Below are 23,899 nucleotides of genomic sequence, written 5' to 3'. Positions count from 1 at the left end.
TGCGGAGAGCGTGATCGCCCAGTCTTCCGGAACAGCTGGTGCTCTCATGCATGTTTCAGGGTTATTTTCCTCAGAGAGCATAGAAGTAGCTTAGCTCGTTTGGTAGGCTTGTGTCATTTCAGTTGAAACGTACACTACCAAGGCCAGCGCTACCGGAGATATCAATGTCTCTTCCTGTGTTTTGAGTCAGACAATCCCACAGAGGAAAGGTGAAGGCTAGGTTGTTTCCATTCCATTGATTCTAATTGGAAGGGCAATCGCTTCCACCTGATAGTGCCATGTTACAGTTTAATGGGTGTTCAACAGGCTGATTCAAGTGAAATGGCGAATTTGGCCCACACCTTGATTTTAACTAAGTTGTTTTCAAATGGTATTTTGAAAAGGCACTGACTATAGGAGGTAGGGCTTTTACGCTTTTGAAACAGGAAGCTAATCAATATCAATGGAAATTATTTGCAAATCAAGTTGCTGCTGTACACTGATGGGGGCATTACCATATTTGAGTGTCATGTAGGAAAATCTGACAGGTCAATACAATTCTGTCAAGAACATTTCCATTATATGGTTTAAAAATGTATCAGGTTGAAAAAATGAAAGTGCTGTGATCATGAGTAATTTGAACATGTTAAATCATGTATCACATTATGTACCGCAGGGTCAGACAAATGTTTTATGCATGTTAGCTTTTAGTTTAGTTTCCTCATTACAGGAGGTGAATAGGGCTCAACCGTTGTTTTCAAAATGTGCACGGAAAATGTCAGGCTTTTTTGTTGTGCACTTCCTTTTTTATCTTATCAATAAACCCTAAATTGTCCATGGTGAATGTGGTGTCCCTCACTTCATACTTTACTAATATACTGTAAGTATGTGTAGCCCTAACAGAAATTCCAGAAAATTTAAATGAAAGCCAGCACACAACAGTAAAGTAACTTCATCCCTACTATGAACTTGATGAGTTTTTTATACGGTTGTCAATACAACATACATTTACCTCATTTGGAGACAGAGATATACAGGAAGAACAGCTTTCCCACATCTTCTATATCCCTCTGGACAACGAAACCAGTCAGCCCAACAGTGAAAGACCAGTGTACTGTAAGAGGTTTGGCTCTGACTTTCTTTTTCCTGTGTGCTGCTGCTCTCATTCCTCAGCCGGTCTACTCCATCTGTCCCTGCCTCGCAGGAACCTGCCTCCCTGAGCTCTGCCCCTCTGTCAATCCTAACATTGGCTCCAGTCGCTGAAATAGGTGCTGAGCATACATTGGCTCCTTCCACAACAATGTTCGTTTTGGCACAAAATGGCTACCAGGCAACATACTGTAGGTTATGGGGAAGGTGGGTTACCTTTCCGCCGGACGATGAACTCAAACTTAGCTGGCACCAGGGTGTCCAGGCTGATGTTGAGCAGGTCCAGACCAGCCTCCTTCAGTTTAGGCAGCAGCCTCACCAGGTTCATACCGTTGGTGGTCACAGCAATGGTCTTCAGGCCCTCCAACTTCCTCAGCTCCGCTGGACAGACAGATGGACAAACAGACAGATGATAAACTGAAGCTGTGATACAGCACAGTGACAAATGGCATACAATTCCTGGTTGAATTGAACACTGTTGACTACAAAGTAAGTGGGTGTGACTGGCTAAGCATGCATATCACAAGATGGGGTTTGGGGATCATTTGCAAGATCATCAACCACAAAGCCCCACTTCACACACCCACGGAGACTTCAGACACTCTAGTGTAAAGTTTCTTGGATCAGCTTCCCTTCCCCCAATTCTAACCATAAACAGGAGTGGGGAAATGCAAAACTGACCGCAGATTAGCATCTAGGAGCATCCTGCCTTCCTGTTAAGGCAAGGGCTGATTTCAAGGATTTACTGCTAACCTACAAAGCCTCACATGGGCTTGCTCTTACCTAACTTTCTGATTTGGTCCTGCCGTACAAACCTGCACGTACACTGGCTTACTGGTGCTCTTTCATGCCGTCCCTAGGAGGTAGGGCTTGAGTGGGTTGAGTCACTGACGTGATCTTCCTGTCTGGGTTGGCGCCCCCCCCATGGGTTGTGTCGTGGCAGAGATATTTGTGGGCTATTCTCGGCCTCGTCTCAGGATGGTAAGTTGGTGGTTGAGGATATCCCTACAGTGGTGTGGGGGATGTTCTTTGGAAAAGTGGGTGGGGTTATATCCTTCCTGTTTGGCCCTGTCCGGGGGTATCATCGGATGGGGCCACAATGTCTCCTGACCCTCCCTTTCTCAGAGCCTCCAGTATTTATGCTGCAGTAGTTTGTGCCGGGGGGCTAGGGTCAGTTTGTTATATCTGGAGTACTTCTCCTGTCTTATCCGGTGTCCTGTGTGAATTTAAGTATGCTCTCTCTAATTCTCTCTTTCTCTCAGAGGACCTGAGCCCTAGGACCATGCCTCAGGACTACCTGGCATGATGACTCCTTGCTGTCCCCAGTCCACCTGGCCGTGCTGCTGCTCCAGTTTCAACTGTTCTGCCTGCGGCTATGGAATCCTGACCTGTTCACCGGACGTGCTACCTGTCCCAGACCTGCTGTTTTCAACTCTCTAGAAACAGCAGGAGCGGTAGAGATACTCTTAATGATCGGCTATGAAAAGCCAACTGACATTTACTCCTGAGATGCTGACTTGCTGCACCCTCGACAACTACTGTGATTATTATTTTTTGACATACTGGTCATTTATGAACATTTGAACATCTTGGCCACGTTCTGTTATTAATCTCCATCCGGCACAACCAGAAGAGGACTGGCCACCCCTCATAGCCTGGTTTCTTCCTAGGTTTTGGCCTTTCTAGGGAGTTTTTCCTAGCCACCGTGCTTCTACACCTGCATTGCTTGCTGTTTGGGGTTTTAAGCTGGGTTTCTGTATAGCACTTTGGATATCAGCTGATGTACGAAGGGCTATATAAATACATTTGATTTGATTTAGGAGCAACGTCCCTCAACACTACCTTAGACACCCTGGGATGACCTTTTACCTCAAAAGAAAAGTGCCAGTAGACATGTCTGCTGATGTCACGGTGCCAATCGGAAAAGGTCACGCATTTGATCAGCACATGACCACTGGTGAGCTGTGTCCACATGGACTCCATCCCTACCAGAACATCCAGTTTAGACACGCTCAATTTGCTTTTTCGCCATGATGTGGTTTGGCTTCTGTTGTGCAATTTCCCCTTTAGGCCTTTCCCTTGATGACATCACATCTTGCAGATGCACTGTCCTAACCCCACAAACCTCATGGAAAATAAATGGATTCCAATGCCTACCGTTATGACATCTACTGAAAAGCACCTCTAACAACTTGAACTCAAAATGACCAACCATTATTGTGTAAATCCTGTATCAATGAATGTGTATCTTGGATGATGATTCTTCCCAATGTGAGCACTTCAATAGAGTTATGATTGGTCGGTAACAGCAATGGTAGGCCATCATATCACAAGATACAACACACAGTCATGGCATAGTATATCCATTCCCCTTACATGATTCATTAAGTTTAAAGCACGCGGAGAGCGAGACAGTCATGAGCCTTGTCTCTCAAACACTTACAAGCCTCTCTCGCCAGCAAGGGGAGTTAACTTATGAATCATATATAACTGAAGATTATACAAGATCTTAGATCACTCCACAGACCAATGTCACTACATTCACCTTAAGTCACAATCATAGCTATTGGTTCTTGCCATTTAGTAGGAACAAACTGAAAAATTATACAGAAACTGATAAAACTACAAGAGAAAAACAGAGGTTTATAATTGTAGCAGGCTTGGTTTATCTGACATGTATACTGAACAAAAATATAAAACGGAACATGTAGTGTCATGACCTGAACTAAAAGGTCCCAGAAACGTTCCAATGAGCCAAGGCAAATGAGTCTCAGGTTCTCTTTTAGTAAACATTGAAAATGTCCCACAGACCAGCACACCATACAAGAGTTAAATCAAATAAAGCGACCCTTGAAAAATTAGCGTAAACAATAAACCGTTCCAAATTGTAAATTGCATTTACGAATGAATGCGACTGGTATTAGTCTTTCCTGTAAAAGAAAACTACTTTACAGACTCTCCGTTATGCTTATAAATGTATTTGGTGTTGTTTACATTGTTCCAAACTATTAGAGAAATTATACTGTAACCTAACAGCACCTGATTAGCACACATAATATGCATACAGTGCTTGCTCCTTACTTCATTTTTATTGATCTCTAGTATTTTCCACAATTCGTCAAATGTATTCCTCATCTGACTTCCCCTTAACCTCCATTTTGCTGTCATGGGTTACGATTTTATTATAAAAAATGTATTGTGATTACGATATGCTATACGTCAGGCCCTACTGGTCACCTGCATGCAATGCATACATGTGTCACAAAGAGAGCCAGGGTTGAGGGAATGTTTTTCCTAAACAAATGAGGGATTTCGGTAACAGAACTTTTCAATCTGAAATGGCTGTAATTATGTTGCAGCTTCAGCAACAGGGAGAGCGCAATAAACACTGTTGATGCTATGTGGTGGTCGCTGCAGCAGGGAGGAGACAACACAGCACAGCAAGTCTGAGCCCGGCCAATCAAATCAATTGCGGTCCGACTACCTCAAGTAATTTGTCTCTCTTAATTAATCAAACAGTGTGCTTAAAGCATCAGACACGCTCACTGCATATAGTTGATTTGATTAAAAGAACACACAGGATGTGTCTATGGAAAAATGCAGGTTTGAAAATTGATTGGTCGAAAGAACAGACGACTCTCAGCCAAACAAGATAATATATATATTTTGTCAGGGACAGCCATACTATCAAACTGTCAATTTACTGACACATGTCGGCACACCACTAGAAGAAAATGCAGGGAAATCAAGATATCTGTACAGCTGCGAACTCATCAAAAGCACTGACTTCTCAAACACTATATGAAGCCTCGTCTCCTTATTAATTCAGCTACTTACTTAGACAACTAGCAAGTTAAACCAAATACACAGCTTTAGTGCTGCCAAATCTCACACGTGAGTAGCGCTAAGCAATTAGTGGTATTTGAGGTTGGTTTGGTTTCACTTCGATTATAAAAATATTAATCACGGTTTTCGATTTTAGTTTCAAAAACATTTTTAAACATTAAATGCATTCTGAAATAAATTACATTAAAATAATGTTACAGCTTTTTTATGGAAATCTCAAAGCCAAAAATAGTGAACATTCAATTGCCAAAACATTGAAAATATTCTATTGTCTCGGTCAGGTCCACATTTGGTAGATATCAATAGAAAAATAGGACAACTATGAAATAATACAATTATGTGGACAAGCCTTCAAAATGAGTGGATTCGGCCATTTCAGCCACACCTACTGAGAGGTGTATAAAATTGAGCACACAGCCATGCAATCTCCATAGACAATCATTGGCAGAAGGATGGCCCGTACTGAAGAGCTCAGTGACTTTCAACATGGCACCATCATAGGATGCCACCTTTCCAACAAATCAGTTCATCACCTTTCTGCCCTGCTAGAGCTGCCCCAGTCAACTGTAAGTGTTGTTATTGCGAAGTGGAAACGTCTAAGGGCAACAACGGATCAGCCACAAAGTGGGAGGCCATACAAGCTCACAGAATGTGACCTTCGCGTGCATGTAAAAAAAAAAAAAAAAATCTGTCCTTGGTTACATCACTCACTACAGAGTTCCAAACTACCTCTGGAAGCAACCTCAGCACAATAACTGTTCGTCGGGAGCTTCATCAATTTTTTTTTTTTTTTAAAAATCTTTACTTAACTTCTTTTTTTCAATGACGGCCTAGGAAAGGTGGTTTAACTGCCTTATTCAGGGGCAGAACGACAGATTTTTACCTTGTCAGCTTGGGGATTCAATCTTGCAACCTTACAGTCCAACGTTCTACCCACCTGCCTCTCATTGCACTCCACGAGGAGCCTGCCTGTTACGCGAATGCAGTAAGCCAAGGTAAGTTGCTAGCTAGCATTAATCTTATCTTATAAAAACAATCAATCAATCATAATCACTAGGTAACTACACATGGTTGATATTACTAGTTTATCTAGTGTGTCCTGCGTTGAATATAATCGATGCGGTGCGTATTAGTGAAAAAGGACCATAAACATCAATGCCTTTCTTAAAATCAATACACAGCATATTTAGCTAAAAGAAATCCAGGTTAGCAGGCAATATTAACCAGGTGAAATTGAGTCACTTCTCTTGCGTTCATTGCACGCAGTGTCAGGGTATATGCAACTGTTTGGGCCACCTAATTTGCCAGAATTTTACGTAATTTTGACATAACATTGAAGGTTGTACAATGTAACAGGAATATTTAGACTTATAGATGCCACCTGTACGGAACGGTTCCGTATTTCACTGAAAGGGGCGGCAGGGTAGCCTAGTGGTTAGAGTGTTGGACTAGTAACCGAAAGGTGGCAAGTTCAAATCCCCGAGCTGACAAGGTAAAAATCTGTCGTTCTGCCCCTGAACAGGCAGTTAACCCACTGTTCCTAGGCAGTCATTGAAAATAAGAATTTGTTCTTAACTGACTTGCCTAGTTAAATAAGGGTAAAAAAAAAAAAGAATAAACATCTTGTTTTCGAGATGATAGTTTCCTGATTCGACAATATTAATGACCCAAGGCTCGTATTTCTGTGTGTTATGTTATAACTAAGTCTATGATTTGATAGAGCAGTCTGACTGAGCGATGGTAGGCACCAGCAGGCTCGTAAGCATTCATTCAAACAGCACTTTCGTGCGTTTTGCCAGCAGCTCTTCCCTGTGCTTCAAGCACAGCCCTGTATATAACTTCAAGCCCATCAACTCCCGAGATTAGGCTGGTGTAACCGATGTGAATTGGCTAGCTAGTTAGCGGGGTACGCGCTAATAGCGTTTCAAACGTCACTCGCTCTGAGACTTGGAGTAGTTATTCCCCTTGCTCTGCATGGGTAACGCTGCTTCGAGGGTGGCTGTTGTCGATGTGTTCCTGGTTTGAGGCCAGGTAGCGGCGAGGAGAGGGATGGAAGCTATACTGTTACAATGGCAATACTAAAGTGCCTATAAGAACATCCAATAGTCAAAGGCATATGATATGCAAATGGTATAGAGAGAAATAGTCCTATTATTCCTATAATAACTACACCTGCGATGCAGTGCCTTAGACCGCTGCGCCACTCAGGAGGCCGTCAACACTTTTTATGCAGCACTATTACAAAACGTGCTTCTACTTCCACACGCACTGCAGCTGCAATGAATGAGTAGTGCATCGATAGCCCTGATTTTTTTCTTTTTAACATCTCGTCTAGTCTATTTTAACATTCAAGGATTATTTAACTTTCTCTGGTCACAGGAACAACATGAATTGTTGCGTTTCAAACGGTGCGACTCAAGTTTCACCATCAGGTGGAAGACTGTGTCCCCTCTCTCTGGTCAGCCTCGCCGGAAAGGAAGGAGCGAGCAAGGACACAGATAGCAGCATAGGGTCTGCCACTCTCCCCTCCTACACAGACTAGTTAAACTATTTTTACCAACTCAATAAGCGTGCATATTTTTTAATGTGTATAGATAAATGCTGTGTTCAATGATACTGACTCATTTTGTTGGTGAGTTGCCAAAATGACTGGGAACTCTGACATCTCGATCAAGGGAAAAAAAAACAAGATCCGACTGGGAAAAAATTGATTTGAACCGTCATCCAACTCAGACCATTTTCATACCTTAAGTTCACAGATGTCATAATTTCACCTGGTTCTTTCCAACTTCCCAGTTGTCTTGAAAGCCCCATGAGCATCAGATGCAGGTGCCTACCATAAGTCCAGTAAAACAAAAAAGTTAATTATTTGCAAACGATTTCAATTGATGCTCAGCTGTGCCTAGCAAGTGGTACACCATCTGATCTATTTCATAATCAAAGAGCTAGTTTAATATAGTCTGAGAAGAATAATATCAGTAGGCATGGCCTTGCAAAAGTATTCATCCCCCTTTGGATTTTTCCTATTTTGTTGCATTACAACCTAAAATATAAATATATTTTTATTTGCATGTCATGTACTGGAAATACACAAAATAGTCAAAATTGGTGCAGTGAAAAAAATGTCTTTCCAAAAGATTTAAAAAATAAACAAAACTGAAATGTATTCACCCCTTTTGCTATGAAGCCCCTAAATAAGATCTGGTGCAACCAATTACCTTCAGAAGTCACATAATCAGTTAAATAAAGTCCACCTGTGTGCAATCTAAGTGTCACATGATCTTAGTACATATATACACACCTGTTCTGAAAGGCCCCAGAGTCTACAACACCACTAAGCAAGGGGTACCACCGAGCAAGTTGCACCATGAAGACCAAGGAGCTCTCCAAACAGGTCAGGGACAAAGTTGTGGAGAAGTACAGATCGGGGTTGGGTTATAAAAAAAGATCCAAAACTTTGAACATCCCACTGAGCACCATTAAACCCATTATGAAAAGAATATGGCACCACAACAAACCTGCCAAGAGAGGGCTGCCCACCAAAACTCACAGACCAGGCATGGAGTGCATTAATCATAGAGGCAACAAAGATACCAAAGATAACCCTGAAGGAGCTGCAAAGCTCCACAGTGGAGATTGGAGTATCTGTCCATAGGACCACTTTAAGCCGTACACTCCACAGAGCTGGGCTATACAGAAGAGCGGACAGAAAAAAAGCCATTGCTTAAAGAAAAAATAAGCAAACATGTTTGGTGTTCGCCAAAAGGCATGTGGGAGAATCCCCAAATATATGGAAGAAGGTACCCCGATCAGATGAGAAAAAAATTGAGCTTTTTGACCCTCAAGGAAACACCATGTATGGCGCAAACCCAACACCTACCATCACCCCAAGAACACTATCCCCACAGTGAAGCATGGTGGTGGCAGCATCATGCTGTGGGGATTTTTTCCATTGGCAGGGACTGGGAAACTGGTCAGAATTGAAGGAATGATGGATGGGGCTAAAAACACAGAAATTCTTGAGGGAAAGGTTCAGTCTTCCAGAGATTTGAGACTGGGACAGAGGTTCACTTTCCAGCAGGACAATGACCCTAAGCATACTGCTGAAGCAACACTCGAGTGGATTAAGGGGAAACATGTAAATGTCTTAGAATGGCCTAGTCAAAGCCCAGACCTCAATCCAATTGAAAATCTGTGGTATGACTTAAAGATTGGGATCGGATGGGGCCACAGTGTCTCCTGACCCCTCCTGTCTCAGCTTCCAGTATTTATGCTGCAGTAGTTTATGTGTCGGGGGGCTAGGGTCAGTTTGTTATATCTGGAGTACTTCTCCTGTCCTATTCGGTGTCCTGTGTGAATCTAAGTGTGCGTTCTCTAATTCTCTCCTTCTCTCTTTCTTTCTCTCTCTCGGAGGACCTGAGCCCTAGGACCATGCCCCAGGACTACCTGACATGATGACTCCTTGCTGTCCCCAGTCCACCTGGCCGTGCTGCTGCTCCAGTTTCAACTGTTCTGCCTTATTATTATTCGACCATGCTGGTCATTTATGAACATTTGAACATCTTGGCCATGTTCTGTTATAATCTCCACTCGGCACAGCCAGAAGAGGACTGGCCACCCCACATAGCCTGGTTCCTCTCTAGGTTTCTTCCTAGGTTTTGGCCTTTCTAGGGAGTTTTTCCTAGCCACCGTGCTTCTACACCTGCATTGCTTGCTGTTTGGGGTTTTAGGCTGGGTTTCTGTACAGCACTTTGAGATATCAGCTGATGTACGAAGGGCTATATAAATAAATTTGATTTGAAAGTGTTCCTAATGTTTGGTATACTCAGTGTATACACAGAGAGACCTTTGGGTCAGACACAGTGTAGGACCCCTGGAGAAGTTTGGGGTAAAGTACCTTGCTCAAGGTCACAATGGCAGTACATCACTAGAGACTCTGATGCTCATGCCAACAGGCCTCCAGTTGCCAGCTCATTCATTACCAATTGTTCCTGAATGGATTCTGCTGCTCTTGTTATTGTAATATCAAAATGTGCTTGATTTGAAGATTGCTGTACACAAGCGGAACCCATCCAACTTGAACGAGCTGGAGCAGTTTTGCCTTGAAGAATGGGCAAAAATCTCAGTGGCTAGATGTGCCAAGCTTATAGAGACATACCCCAAGATACTTGCAGCTGTAATTGATGCAAGAAGGTGGCTCTACAAAGTATTGACTTTGGGGGGGTGAATAGTTCTGCACGCTCATGTTTTCTGTTTTTATGTCTTTGATACACAAGAAAAAATATTTTGCATCTTCAAAGTGGTAGGCATGTTGTGTAAATCAAATGATACAAACCCCACAAAAATCCATTTTAATTCCAGGTTGTAAGGCAACAAAATGGAAAAATGCCAAGGGGGGTGAATACTTTTGCAAGCCACTGTATTGCCAATATGATGTGATAATGTATTAGGCTTACTGTACAAACCTCATTCCTACAGAACTGTTTTTATTAAGTTAATGTTGGTGACCACTGCTCTAGAGAAACGGGGCGTTGGGCTCACAAAAAAAAACAAATTAAATGGAAGTCAAGTAATTGAACCGATGTTGGTCAATTAGTTGTTTAATAATCTATTTATGTTTGGAAATCTGTACCACTGATGGGTTTGGATTTCTGAACTTTAAATGTTATTAATCATTAGTTATAATAGAGACCTGAGGGGCTCCATAACCCACGGGCTATGGTGGAATGTAGGGAAAGCGATCACATGGCAGGCATTGATAAGGGGAGAGAGCCAGTGATGAAGGGGGTCGAGGTCAGGTTACTTTTAGAAAGAAAGAAAAGTTTATGTCCTGTATCACTTATCCTGCCTAGCAATAAAGATACAATGTTTGTTCAGATGTGTAGGAGACTCAGCAAAAGAGAAAGGTTTAAATATCAGTGCCTGTGTGAATATGTCTGTCGATTAAGCTGTTCGATCCTTTGAGAAGAATAAACTTGGTTTAAGCTTTCATAGTGTCCGAGTTCTTACTCTGGTAATTAGAATCTAACACCATGTGATCGTATACAAATAATAATTGATTGGATTTATATAGCACTTTTCTACTAACTGAGGTACTCAAAGCACTTTACAAAGTAGGGGGAAACTCACCCCATCCACCATAAATGTGTAAGGAAAGGGGGATAAATGACTAGTCAATTGTACAACTGAATGCATTCAACTGAAATGGGTCTTCCGCATTTAACCCAACTCCTCTGAATCAGAGAGGTGCAGGGCGCTGCCATAATCGACATCCACGTCTTCGGCGCCCGGGGAACAGTGGGCTAACAGCCTTGCTCAGGGGCAGAAAGACAGATTTTTACCTTGTCAGCTTGGGGATTCAATCCAGCAACCTTTCGGTTACTGACCCAACGCTCTAACCACTAGGCGACCTGCCGCCCCCACCTCAGTGATGCACAGGGAACATACTTGTGTGCCAGAACTCACCACACATCAGCTATGAGGAGTGATATATATATATATATACACACACACAACATTTAGGAATGAGGGGGGATAATTAGGTGGCCATGATGGAATGTGGCCAGGTTGGGAATTTAGCCATGACACCAGGGTGAACACCCTTACTCTTACAATAAGTGCCACGGGGTTTTGAATTACCAAAGAGAGTTAAGACACCCGTTTTCTTTTTTCCCCAAAATTTTGACCCCCTTCTTTCTCCCCAATTTCATGGTTTCCAATTGTTAGTAGCTACTATCTTGTCTCATCGCTACAACTCCCGTACGGGCTCGGGAGAGACGAAGGTTGAAAGTCATGCGTCCTCCGATACCCAACCAAGCCGCAATGCTTCTTAACACAGCGCGCATCCAACCCGGGAAGCCAGCCGCACCAATGTGTCGGAGGAGACACCGTACGCCTGGCAACCTTGGTTAGCGTGCACTGCGCCCGGCCCGCCACAGGAGTCGCTGGTGCGCGATGAGACAAGGATATCCCTACCGGCCAATCCCTCCCTAATCCGGACGACGCTATGCCAATTGTGCGTCGCCCCACAGACCTCCCGGTCGCGGCCAGTTACAACAGAGCCTGGGCGCGAACCCAGTCTGGGTGGCACAGAGACTGGTGGCCGGGTGGCACAGAGACTGCGCCACCCGCCACCCGGGAAGCCACAACACCCGTTTTAATGTCCCATCTGAAAGACGGCACCCTACGCAGGGCAATGTCCACAAATGTTATCACGTTTTGAAATTATGTTTTTAGTCAAATGTTTTTAGTCAAATCTCTCTTTGGGCTTCTTGCGATTAGCAGTCCAAATTTTTTTATTTTTTTATTACGTTCCGGCCCTCTGACCCTAGCCCATAGGCCTATATACATTATTATATGGTTTGAATCACAAATAAAGTGGCCAAATAACTTCTTAAAATGTCTGCTTTAAAATGGGTGTAGAGACTAACTGGCATACATACACAGCACGTGTGTTTCAAGCTTGGGGAAGATCATTTTCACCATAAATTAACCTTTATAACATGCATAAATCGCATTTGTTGGTACTAGAGAATGGTGTTTTCCTGCTAATGGTACATTCGTGCTTATAGCCTACTGCCGTGTGCACATTGCTGTGCTTATAATGTGATAAACTATTAGGCTATCAACATTTTAAGCTAGACGTTCTCATCCGTTGCGTCAGGGTCATTGCTTAAAACAGGTTTTTTGATGCTAGTGGTTGTATTAATCTGGGATCTAGCGCAACAACTGTCAAGAATTATGTTTGGAATATTTATTTCTCACACAGAATAGGTCAACTTCTGTACTATGGGGGAGAGTAGATTGACATAGGCTATTGCTTTTGCTGTTTGTTAGGCCTACTCATCTTGTTGGCTGACAAAAAGTAAATGTGGACAGTACTTTCAATATCTTCAATTAGCACCTCGGAATTGGATAAGGACGTGAGCAGTTGCGTCCCTGATGTGTCTGTCTTCACTAGTAGCTTGTGAAACGCATGGATTTTTTGAAGAGGATTATGGCCATACATAGGGGATGTGGCTGGGTATTATCAAGTGCTTGGTAAATGGTCAATGAGACTGATGAAGTCTACAGCCCACGTGAAAAACAAAGTAGAGCTCATGCCTTTCATGCAACTTTTTTCAAATCATCATTAGAGTTGCATCATGCAGCCTTAGAATGTATTAAAAAGCAAAACATATTGCCCAACATTTATAACGAAAGTTACATAAATAATCCTAAATTAAGCATATAGGAGTACCGGTTACTTTGTTAACTGCTCAACACAGAATAGCCGCATGTGCGCCCTCCCTCAAATCGTTTGGAGAAAGTATCCTTTCTATTTTATTCAGCTATAGTTCAATTGTATTCTTCATACTATAAAATAATGCCACAGAATTCTAAGCAAATCTTGTCTGTTAAACTAACTAGCGTAGCCCACAGCCATATGGCATAGCCAGATCAGGGCCTAACATAAGGACAACTCAGAGTATGCTATACTGTTCTTCTGAAATATACTACATTTTCTTCAAATCATGTTTGTTTCTTTAGACATGTCTAAAATAATGGATTCATTGTGATGGTGTAGGCTATATTACATGGATTTAGACTTTTTTAAATGTAGATGTTCCAAAGGTCTGCATCAGTGGTTTGTAGGCTATGCGTGGAAGCCAAGAGATGTTTGTTAATGTGTTTGTTAATCAACGGTCAATTCCCGTGATGACACGTTGGAACTTTTCTGATGAAACCTGTTGAATGTTATTAATTAACCTAATGCCTGATGTTTTAATTTGTTTGGTTAGTAAAAACAGATTATTCTAAATATATCGAATGTCCTTATTAAATGGTTGCATACAATGAAACGCAATATTTTGGGGTAAATATTACAGGGATTTTGATTGTAAACTAGCTTATATGGAAAACGATGTCTCTTCAACCCTGTTACAGTATTCAACCCTGTCCCCCTCGTCTCAACCGTCACATGACAATATTTGTTAAAATGGCAAAGATAAATATGAATTTAATGTTCTGAGCTCATTCTGACATGTCAAGGACAATCCCAAGAAATTAGATTTATGTTACAATTCTGAATTGAAAGCATTTTATTGAAATGATAAGCCCGCTGACACAGAATGTGTCTCTTTCAGGGTTTAATATAGCACAATTCTGAGATTGTAAATATTACATTTACATTTAAGTCATTTAGCAGACGCTCTTATCCAGAGCGACTTACAAATTGGTGCATTCACCTTAAGACATCCAGTGGAACAGCCACTTTACAATAGTGCATCTAAATCTTTTAAGGGGGGGGGGGTGAGAAGGATTACTTTATCCTATAAAAATAAATAAATATAAAATAAAAATAAATATAAAATATAAATATAAAATGTATGTACAATAATTGAATTGGTTTGGGGGGGGACACATGAGCATTAGGTAAATTTAAATGGAAGTATCTTTTATAATCATATTCAGACAACTTCCATATTGTCTGTGACGGGTTGAATATAAATGGTGTCCATATCAGACAAAAATTGACAATAATAAAAAGGGCTTTAATGCCAGAGGTGAAAATATGTTTTCTTAATATCTACTTAATGTTGTGGGGTGTTCAGAAAATGCATTTATTCTCGTAAAAAATATATATACATTTGTTTTTACAAAATATTACCGCAGCCCAAGAATTTTAATTTAGATTTAGATAGAATCTTGATTAACCACATGACAATGATTTTCAGAAACGAAGACATTATTATAAATTAAATGAAAATGTTCCACAAAAATGTGTATATGAAAACCTTAACTGGCATGCAGATCGGTAAAAATGGTAAGATAAATTGGCATTCCACATAAGGTTGCCAACTTCTCCTTGTGGCAGAATCTGCGAAAGCCAGCAGGAGCGGTAAGGAGGATGGTCGACCCAGGTTGTTTTTTTTCTGCTGGTTATCATGATCTCTGGCTCCCTCGAGTCAATTGGGTCTTCTTTCATCAAACAGTGTGCTTAAATATTTAAAAAAGCTCAATGCATATAGCTGATTTTATTAAAAACACATGTCGTCAATATATGTAAAAACACACGTTTTAAAAACGGACAACCTTCGTTCTACAAAGATTTTTTTTAGTCAGGGACAGCCCTAGACAACTCAAGGCTTGAAAATCCTTATTTAACCTGTCTCATCTACACTGATTGAAGTATATTTAACAAGTGACATCAATAAGGGATCATAGCTTTCACCTGGTCAATATATGTCATATATATGGTTTGTTTACAACTGAACATGGTGGTGTACACCATTTAATTGACTCCAGGATAAACCATTACAGTTTCTGAAACTATTCATATGGATCCTTAAGGGTGTGCACATTTTTGCTATAGCCCAGCGCTAACACACTTGATAATTAGCTGATTAGGTTTGTTAGAGCTGGGCTGGAACAATGTGCATACCCATTGGCTACCCATGGGAATGAGCTGAGAAATGCAGCATTATGATGTAAACTTTTAATAAATTTGATAAAAACTAGCATATTAAATCAGGCACATTTGCGAATCTGCTTTCTACCCAAATAAAAGGGGCCATTAGTTTTAGCCCGCCAGACACACCGAAAGGGCAGTTCACACAACCCACGCCCCACTCACTGATGATGTCCAGGACGTCTGGTCGGATGAGAGGTTCTCCCCCAGTGAGGCGGATCTTCTCCACACCCTCTCGTACAAACAGCTGGGCCACAGTCAGCACCTCGGAAGTAGACAGGAGCTGAGCGCGAGGGGTGAGCTTTACCCCCTCTTCTGGCATACAGTACTGACCTGCAGGGGGAGAGATTCAAGGGAGACATTTATTGGCACCTAAATGAATGGCAATACCTTATAACCCAAACCTCATCTCTAGTATCCCCCACGTACAAGCTAGCTTGGTAATTTTTATTTATTTATTTATTTTATTTCACCTTTATTTAACCAGGTAGACAAGTTGAGAACAAGTTCTCATTTACAATTGCGACCTGGCCAAGATAAAGCAAAGCAGTTCGACACATACAACGACAGAGTTACACAGAGTAAAACAAACATACAGTCAATAATACAGTATAAACAAGTCTATATACGATGTGCGCAAATGAGGTGAGATAAGGGAGGTAAAGGCAAAAAAAAGGCCATGGTGGCAAAGTAAATACAATATAGCAAGTAAAACACTGGAATGGTAGATTTGCAGTGGAAGAATGTGCAAAGTAGAAATAAAAATAATGGGGTGCAAAGGAGCAAAATAAATAAGTAATTAAAATAAATACAGTAGGGAAAGAGGTAGTTGTTTGGGCTAAATTATAGTTAGGCTATGTACATGTGCAGTAATCTGTGAGCTGCTCTGACAGTTGGTGCTTAAAGCTAGTGAGGGAGATAAGTCTTTCAAGTTTCAGAGATTTTTGTAGTTCGTTCCAGTCATTGGCAGCAGAGAACTGGAAGGAGAGGCGGCCAAAGAAAGAATTGGTTTTGGGGGTGACCAGAGAGATATACCTGCTGGAGCGCGTGCTACAGGTGGGTGATACTATGGTTATCAGCGAGCTGAGATAAGGGGGGACTTTACCTAGCAGGGTCTTGTAGATGACATGGAGCCAGTGGGTTTGGCGACGAGTATGAAGCGAGGGCCGGCCAACGAGAGCGTACAGGTCGCAATGGTGGGTAGTATATGGGGCTTTGGTGACAAAACAGATTGCACTGTGATAGACTACATCCAATTTGTTGTGTAGGGTATTGGAGGCTGTTTTGTAAATGACATCACCGAAGTCAAGGATTGGTAGGATGGTCAGTTTTACAAGGGTATGTTTGGCAGCATGAGTGAAGGATGCTTTGTTGCGAAATAGGAAGCAAATTCTAGATTTAACTTTGGATTGGAGATGTTTGATGTGGGTCTGGAAGGAGAGTTTACAGTCTAACCAGACACCTAGGTATTTGTAGTTGTCCACGTATTCTAAGTCAGAGCCGTCCAGAGTAGTGATGTTGGACAGGCGGGCAGGTGCAGGCAGCGATCGGTTGAAGAGCATGCATTTAGTTTTACTTGTATTTAAGAGCAATTGGAGGCCACGGAAGGAGTTGTATGGCATTGAAGCTTGCCTGGAGGGTTGTTAACACAGTGTCCAAAGGGCCAGAAGTATACAGAATGGTGTCGTCTGCGTAGAGGTGGATCAGAGACTCACCAGCAGCAAGAGCGACATCATTGATGTATACAGAGAAGAGAGTTGGTCCAAGAATTGAACCCTGTGGCACCCCGATAGAGACTGCCAGAGGTCCGGACAGCAGACCCTCCGATAATGCCGTTATACAACTACCTCATCAAAAGTTCTCGCGCAGAAGAGATACAAAGCTCGACAATAACAAAAAGAACAAGCAAAAACTCAACAGGAGTCAAATAAGAGGGTTTTTAATAAGATTTCATTGGTTAACATCACTAATGGGGATGGTCCTTTTGACATAAATAATTCCTCACAATTTATCCTTCATATCTAATTGGAAATTGCAAAGCATTGGCTTTGGAAATGTCTACTGCCACTACCTCACAGTGCAACCATTGTTGAATGTCAAAAGTACTCTTAAAAGTATTCCTAGACTAGGCACTTGCTTCGACCTGAAAGGATCATTAACAAGAGGAATCAAGTAAAATGCACAAGAACTGAGCTATATACAGGGAGCACCTGTACCAGATCAAATATACAGAGGTATTTGAGGTAGATATGCACATGAAGGCAGGGTAAAGTGACTTGGCATCAGGACAGACAATGATAAGAGTAGAATAGCAAATTAGTAAAAGTGTGTGGGAGTGTGAATGTAACCTACCTAGCTGACAACTGTCATGTTACTGAACAAAATGATAGTTATCAAATTGATAATAAATGTATGTATGTGTGATTGCCACTAATCTTCTGTGAAGTGTGTGTACCCCACTCTACAGGCTGAAGGGGAACACAGTTAAAAAGCCTACAGGCTCCAAGGCCCATTGGGTGTGACTGGAATGTCAGCCAGTCTTTTGACCATGCTTAAACATACCAGACCACGATATTAGTTTCTTTAGTTTGAATATAAGGAATTTGTTTTGTTTGATTTTTCCTTTACATTTTTGTAACCTGAAGAACGACAAATAAATTGTTTTCAACTTGAATCAAACTCTGGACATTGGATTTGTATGCATCAAGACTTACATTTCACCACCCTCCATTGTGGCTAAAGGATTATGATGTAAATTGTATTGGGACAATTATATTGGACAATTTAGCCACTACAGTGACAGATGAATCACATCATTAGGGAACATTTTCAGTTAAAGTGTTATATAAATTGTAAAAAAAACTATAAAAAAAACAAACAATGATTGTATAGCCTTTAAGCAGTCTTCATCACGGTGCTTACAGCGAAGGTTACATTTCTCCGTCAGGGAAATGCGTAGGTAGCTGTGCTGTCTGCCAAAGTTGTCTGTCAGGAAGGCAGAGAAGGGTAGAACTTCCTCATTCAACCTTTGCCTCTGGCCCACTGGTACAGCCAGCTCCTGGAAATACACAACAAAGGACAAAATAAACGGTGAGCAACCATCTTATGAGGATTAATTACTTAACCCAGCATTTTCTGTGCTTCATGTCCAAATCTTAAAGTAGACTTCATTGAGCTTGACAATCATTTTTTAAATGCAAAAAAATGCTAATATCAGGTATATTGACATTAATTGGATATGGGCCACAAATACTAAAAATATGCTTCTTTTTTTAAATCAACTGGGCAACTCAATTAAAAACAAATTCTTATATACAGTAGCTAATTTTCAATCCAATTGGCGTCAGATTTATGTGAATATTCAAAAATATGCACTCTCTCACCAGTGGTTTGTTGCCACCAAACTGACTTGTTTTGGATAAAATCAGTACGTGATGACAGTGCACAAGAAATGTATTTTTCGTCAAGTTTTAACGTACCGAGTTCAACTCCACTCCACTGTTTTTGTGACAAAACTTTTGCGTAAAATAGCAAATGTGCCTACTCTGTGCTTAGCACGTGCGCTCTAGCCAAAAGCTTACAGAGACAGTGCAGGTGGGCTAGTGAGCCTACATCAGGGATCAAACTAGATTCAGCAGATGCTCAGGAGGAAGGAACATGACTACAAATAATTTGTAGACTAAATTGATCGCAAGAAGCCCTTAGCAGATATAATATTTGACTAAAACAATCACTTCAAACCTTGCATGCATTTATATATTTAAAACACACAGTACCAGTCATAAGTTTGGACGCGCCTACTCATTCAATGGTTTTTATTTATTTGTACTATTATCTACATGTAGAATAAAAGTGTAGACATCAAAAATATGAAATAACACATATGGAATTGTGTAGTGACCAAAAAAGTGTTAAATCAAGATATGTTATATTTGAGATTCTTCAAACAAGCTACCCTTTGCTTAATGACAGCTTTACACTCTCTTTCTCTCAACCAGCTTCACCTGGATTGCTTTTCCAACAGTCTTGAAGTATGCTGAGAACTTGTTGGCTGCAATTTGAGGCTTGTAACTTATCCTCTGCAGCAGAGGTAACTCTGGGACTTCCTTTCCTGTGGCGGTCCTCATGACAGCCAGTTTCATCATAGAGCTTGATGGTTTTTGCGACTGCACTTGAAGAGACTTTCAAAGTTCTTGACATTTTCCGGATTGACTGACCTTTGTGTCTTAAAATAATGATGGACTGTCATTTAGTTTTGCTTATTTGAGCTGTTCTTGCCATAATATGGACTTGGTCTTTTACCAAATAGGGCTATCTTCTATATACCACACCTACCTTGTCACAACACAACTGATTGGCTCAAATGCATTTAGAAGGAGAGAAATTGCACAAAATAACTTTTAACAAGGCACACCTGTTAATTGAAACGCATTCCAGGTGACTACCTCATGAAGCTGGTTGAGAGAATGCCAAGAGTGTGCAAAGCTGTCAAGGTAAAGGGTGGCTACTTTGAAGAATCTCAAATATATTTTGATTTGTTTAACACTTTTTTTTGGTTACTAAATGTGTTATTTCATAGTTTTGAAGTCTTCACTATTATTCTACAATGTAGAAAATAGTAAAAAGAAAGAAAAAGCCTGGAATGAGTAGGTGTGTCCAAACTTTTGAATGGTACTGTATACAGGTAAATATCTTAAGTCTGATATTTTGAGTTATACTCAAGTAGGCGACAAAATTATTCTCCACCCTTCTTCCAAAGTGTGCACTTGCACACGTCCAGTAAAGGATTTAAAAGCATATATATATATATATATATATATATGCTAGTTGATTTTATTAAAACACATAGGGTGTGTCTATATAGGGGAAAATACACCTTTTAAAGAACAGTTGATTTTTTGGTTGTCGGGATGGCCCTAGTAGCCCCCGACTAAAAAAAAATATTGATTGACTGTTCTTTAGACCAGTCGATTGGTCTAGATATTGGGTCAACAAAACCAACCTGTCTTTTCTTGTCTAATGACTGTGTATTTTGGGTGAACTATCCCTTTACTCAGTTCCGTTTCTTTTACCTTTAGTTAACCTGGCAGGTCAAATTATTTACAATGACAACCTAGCAAGTGGCAAGTTGATGGTAGTGTATTTTTCATAGGGGAAAAATAAGCATAAGTGTAGAGATCTGTATGGAATAACAGGTTTCAAGGCAATCTGGTAGACTTAGGTAAAACATAAAAGGCCTATGTTCTTTACATGGAAGTAAAACAGCAAAGGTGCAGGAGTACATAGCAATAACACCAAAATCTGACTACGGGTTTCAGGTATAACATCTCTGGTGATTGTCTATGTTCTCGAGATGTGTCTGTCAATGAAAACCTAGATTGCATAATTGTAAAGGAAACTATTGCAACTCATATCGAAAACTAGTCTAGAAATAGGCTATTCTTCAAAATAATGAAGGGTCATGCCATGTAATTTCAGCATACCATGAAACCCACCATCTCAGATGTTCTCAAATTGTTTCTGTAGTTAAAAACAGAGAAGATAAGCATTCCGGACCACTTCCCTTTTTCCACATTTTGTTACGTTACAACCTTAATCTAAAAATGATTAAATAAAAAAAGTTTCCTCAATCTACACACAAAACCCCATAATGACAAAGCAAAAACAGCTTTAGAAATGTTTGCTAATGTATTAAAAATAGACAAAAACTAAGTATTCAGACCTTGTTATGAGACTAAAAATTGAGCTCAGGTGTATCCTGTTTCCATTGATTATTCTTGAGATATTTCTAAAACTTAGAATCCACCTGAGGTAAATTCAATTGATTGGACATGATTTGGACGGGCACACACCCATCTATAAAGGTCCCACAGTTGGCAGTGCATGTCAGAGCAAAAACCAAGCCATGAGGTCGAAGGAATTTTCCGTAGAGCTCCAAGACAGGATTGTGTCGAGGCACAGATCTGGGGAAGGGTACAAAAAAATGTCTGCAGTATTGAAGGTCCCAAAGAACACAGTGACTTCCATCATTCTTAAATGGATGAAGTTTGGAACCACCAAGACTCTTCCTAGAGCTGGCCGCCTGGCCAAACTGAGCAATCGGGGGAGAGGGGACTTGACCAAGAACCCGATGGTCATTCTGACAGAGCTCCAGAGTTTCTGTGGAGATGGGAGAACATTCCAGAAGGACAACCATCAGGCCTTTAATGGTAGAGTGGCCAGACGGAAGCCACTCCTTAGTAAAAAGTACATGACAGCCCGTTGGAGTTTGCCAAAAGGCACCTAAATGACTCTCAGACCATGAGAAACAAGATTCTAAGGTCTGCTGGAACCAAGATTTAACTATTTGACCTGAATGCTAAGCGTCACGTCTTGAGGAAACTTAGCACCATCCCTATGGTGAAGCATGGTGGAGGCAGCATCATTCTGTGGGGACATTCAGCGTTTGGGGACACTTGCCAGGATCGAGGCAAAGATGAACGGACCAAAGTACATTGAGATTCTTAATGAAAACCTGCTCCAGAGTGCTCAGGACCTCAGACTGGGGCAAAGGTTCACCTTCCAAAAGGACAATGACCGTAAGCACACAGCCAAGACAACACAGTAGAGGCTTCAGGGACAAGTCCTTGAGTGCCCCAGCCAGAGCCCGGACTTGAACCCGATCGAACATCTCTGGACAGACCTGACAATAGCTGTGCATAGACCCCCCTCCCTCCACATCCAACCTGAGAGCTTGAGAGGATCTGCACAGAAGAATGGGAGAAACTCCCAAAATACAGCTGTGCCAGGCCTGTAGCATCATGCCCAAGAAGACTCCAGGCTGTAATCGCTGAAGACTTATGTAAATGTAATATTTTCATAGATTAGCAAACATTTCTAAAAACCTGTTTTGCTTTGTCATTATCGGGTATTGTGTATAGATTGATAAAATGGGAAAAACAATTTAATAGATTAACCAAATTTGAATAAAGCTAAGGGGTCTGAATTGTTTCAAAATAAAATGTTTTGTTGTATTTGGCGAATGTGACAAGTGTAGACACTACCGTGAAATGCTTACTTACAGACCCTTAACCAACAATACAGTAAAAAAAAGATTTTTTTCAAGTTACAAAATAAAATAACAATAATGAGGCTATATACAGGGGGTACCGAATCAATGTGCGGGGGTGCCTTAATTTAACTATGCAAGTCAGTTAAGAACAAAGTCTTATTTACAATCACAGCCTACAAGGTAACAGTGGCCTTGTTCAGGCGCAGAACGCCCGATTTGTACCTTGTCAGCTCGGGGATTCGAGTCAATGCAAATAGGAATGCACTGTAGATATCTTTCAATTGGCAATATTTATTTTTGTCTTCAACTAATGCAGCGTTTCCCAAACTCCATCCTCGGGACCCCAAGGGCTGCACATTTCGTTTTCCCCCCTAACACCACACAGCTGATTCAAATGATCAAAGCTTGATGATTATTTGAATCAGCTGTGTAGTGCTAGGGAAGAAAAAAAAGCATGCACCGAGTTTGGGAAACTGTTCTAAAGAGGAAAATAATTACATGACTGAGTTAGGGTAACTTACGTTTACTGATTACAATTTTGGACAGGTGACTAGTAGTCTGGCTGTAACGGAATACATTTTAAAGTAACCTACCAAACACTGCTTAGAACGTGTTTGGAACTGGCTTTTATGTCAAAGAGCACTGTGGTAGCCTCCACCAGGCAGCTATGGTTACATTCAAGTAAACCGAATTGCTTCAGGCGGAAAGGCTAACTTCGGGCCGCCTGGAGATCTAGCCTACCGACAGCGACCTCCCAGATAGCATATGAACAGGTCATAAACCATGGCAACCCATAAACGCCACGGCGTTTATAAACTATTTATAGCTAGCCGTTCTTACCTGTGTCGTCCCAATTTTTGTTGCAGGGACTGCTGCACTTGAGTTTGCAAGAGATACGAGTTCAAGTTCGTTTTCCTCTTGTGTTGCGCTGGAATACCACCGCCGCAACTTCGGTGTTGAGCTTGGTGCAAATAGTTTCACGCGCTGCGTTGACAGGGCCTTGACATCGTAATGTCTGCCTACTATAAAGCGGCAGCACTTGCTACCATGAAAAGCCATGTTATAAATGTATATTAACTCTTGGAATATCTGTTTATCGTCCTAGAAGTGTCAAACAAAGAAAGTTAATCATATCGAAACCTCACATAACGTCTAGGGATTGCTGTTACCACATTCAAGGGGGAGTGGGCAGCTTCAGCCAATCGTCTAAATCGTCTACCCTCTGGGTAGTGTAGTTCTTCTTCTTCTAGGTATAATGGCGTTCGCAACACTTGGATGTGCTTTCTGTCAGCCACCGTGCGGGTGGATAATAAGGATTCCAAAAAGGAAATAATATGGGTAAAACGTTCTTTTTTTAAATCATATAAACTATCAAATAATGTATTAACTAAACACAATCATCCTGCTTTTCTACAACAACAAAA

General features: G+C 41.1%; 1 protein-coding gene across 4 annotated transcripts in view; it reads right to left on the bottom strand.

Moving 5' to 3' along the window:
* The window catches only part of mocs1 (molybdenum cofactor synthesis 1), a 51,556-nt gene extending 27,876 nt beyond the window's left edge, over positions 1-23,680 (bottom strand). The window contains exons 1-4 of one of the 4 annotated variants that reach the window (XR_010461714.1): positions 23,316-23,680; positions 18,347-18,482; positions 15,590-15,757; positions 1,345-1,509 (exon numbers count right to left, since the gene is read on the bottom strand). Coding sequence is in view for 3 of the 4 variants with exons in the window: in XM_065012889.1 (XP_064868961.1) it covers positions 1,345-1,509; positions 15,590-15,757; positions 18,347-18,482; positions 23,316-23,534 (688 nt within the window). In the remaining variant the exon portion in view is untranslated. The remainder of the gene's footprint in view (positions 1-1,344; positions 1,510-15,589; positions 15,758-18,346; positions 18,483-23,315) is intronic. The other 3 variants (XM_065012889.1, XM_065012888.1, XM_029641046.2) reach the window with 3 other exon arrangements.
* Positions 23,681-23,899: the final 219 nt, after the last annotated feature.

This window comes from Oncorhynchus nerka, linkage group LG28, assembly GCF_034236695.1.
Source record: "Oncorhynchus nerka isolate Pitt River linkage group LG28, Oner_Uvic_2.0, whole genome shotgun sequence".
Lineage (NCBI taxonomy): Eukaryota > Metazoa > Chordata > Actinopteri > Salmoniformes > Salmonidae > Oncorhynchus > Oncorhynchus nerka.
This window is presented reverse-complemented; position numbering and strand designations above follow the sequence as displayed.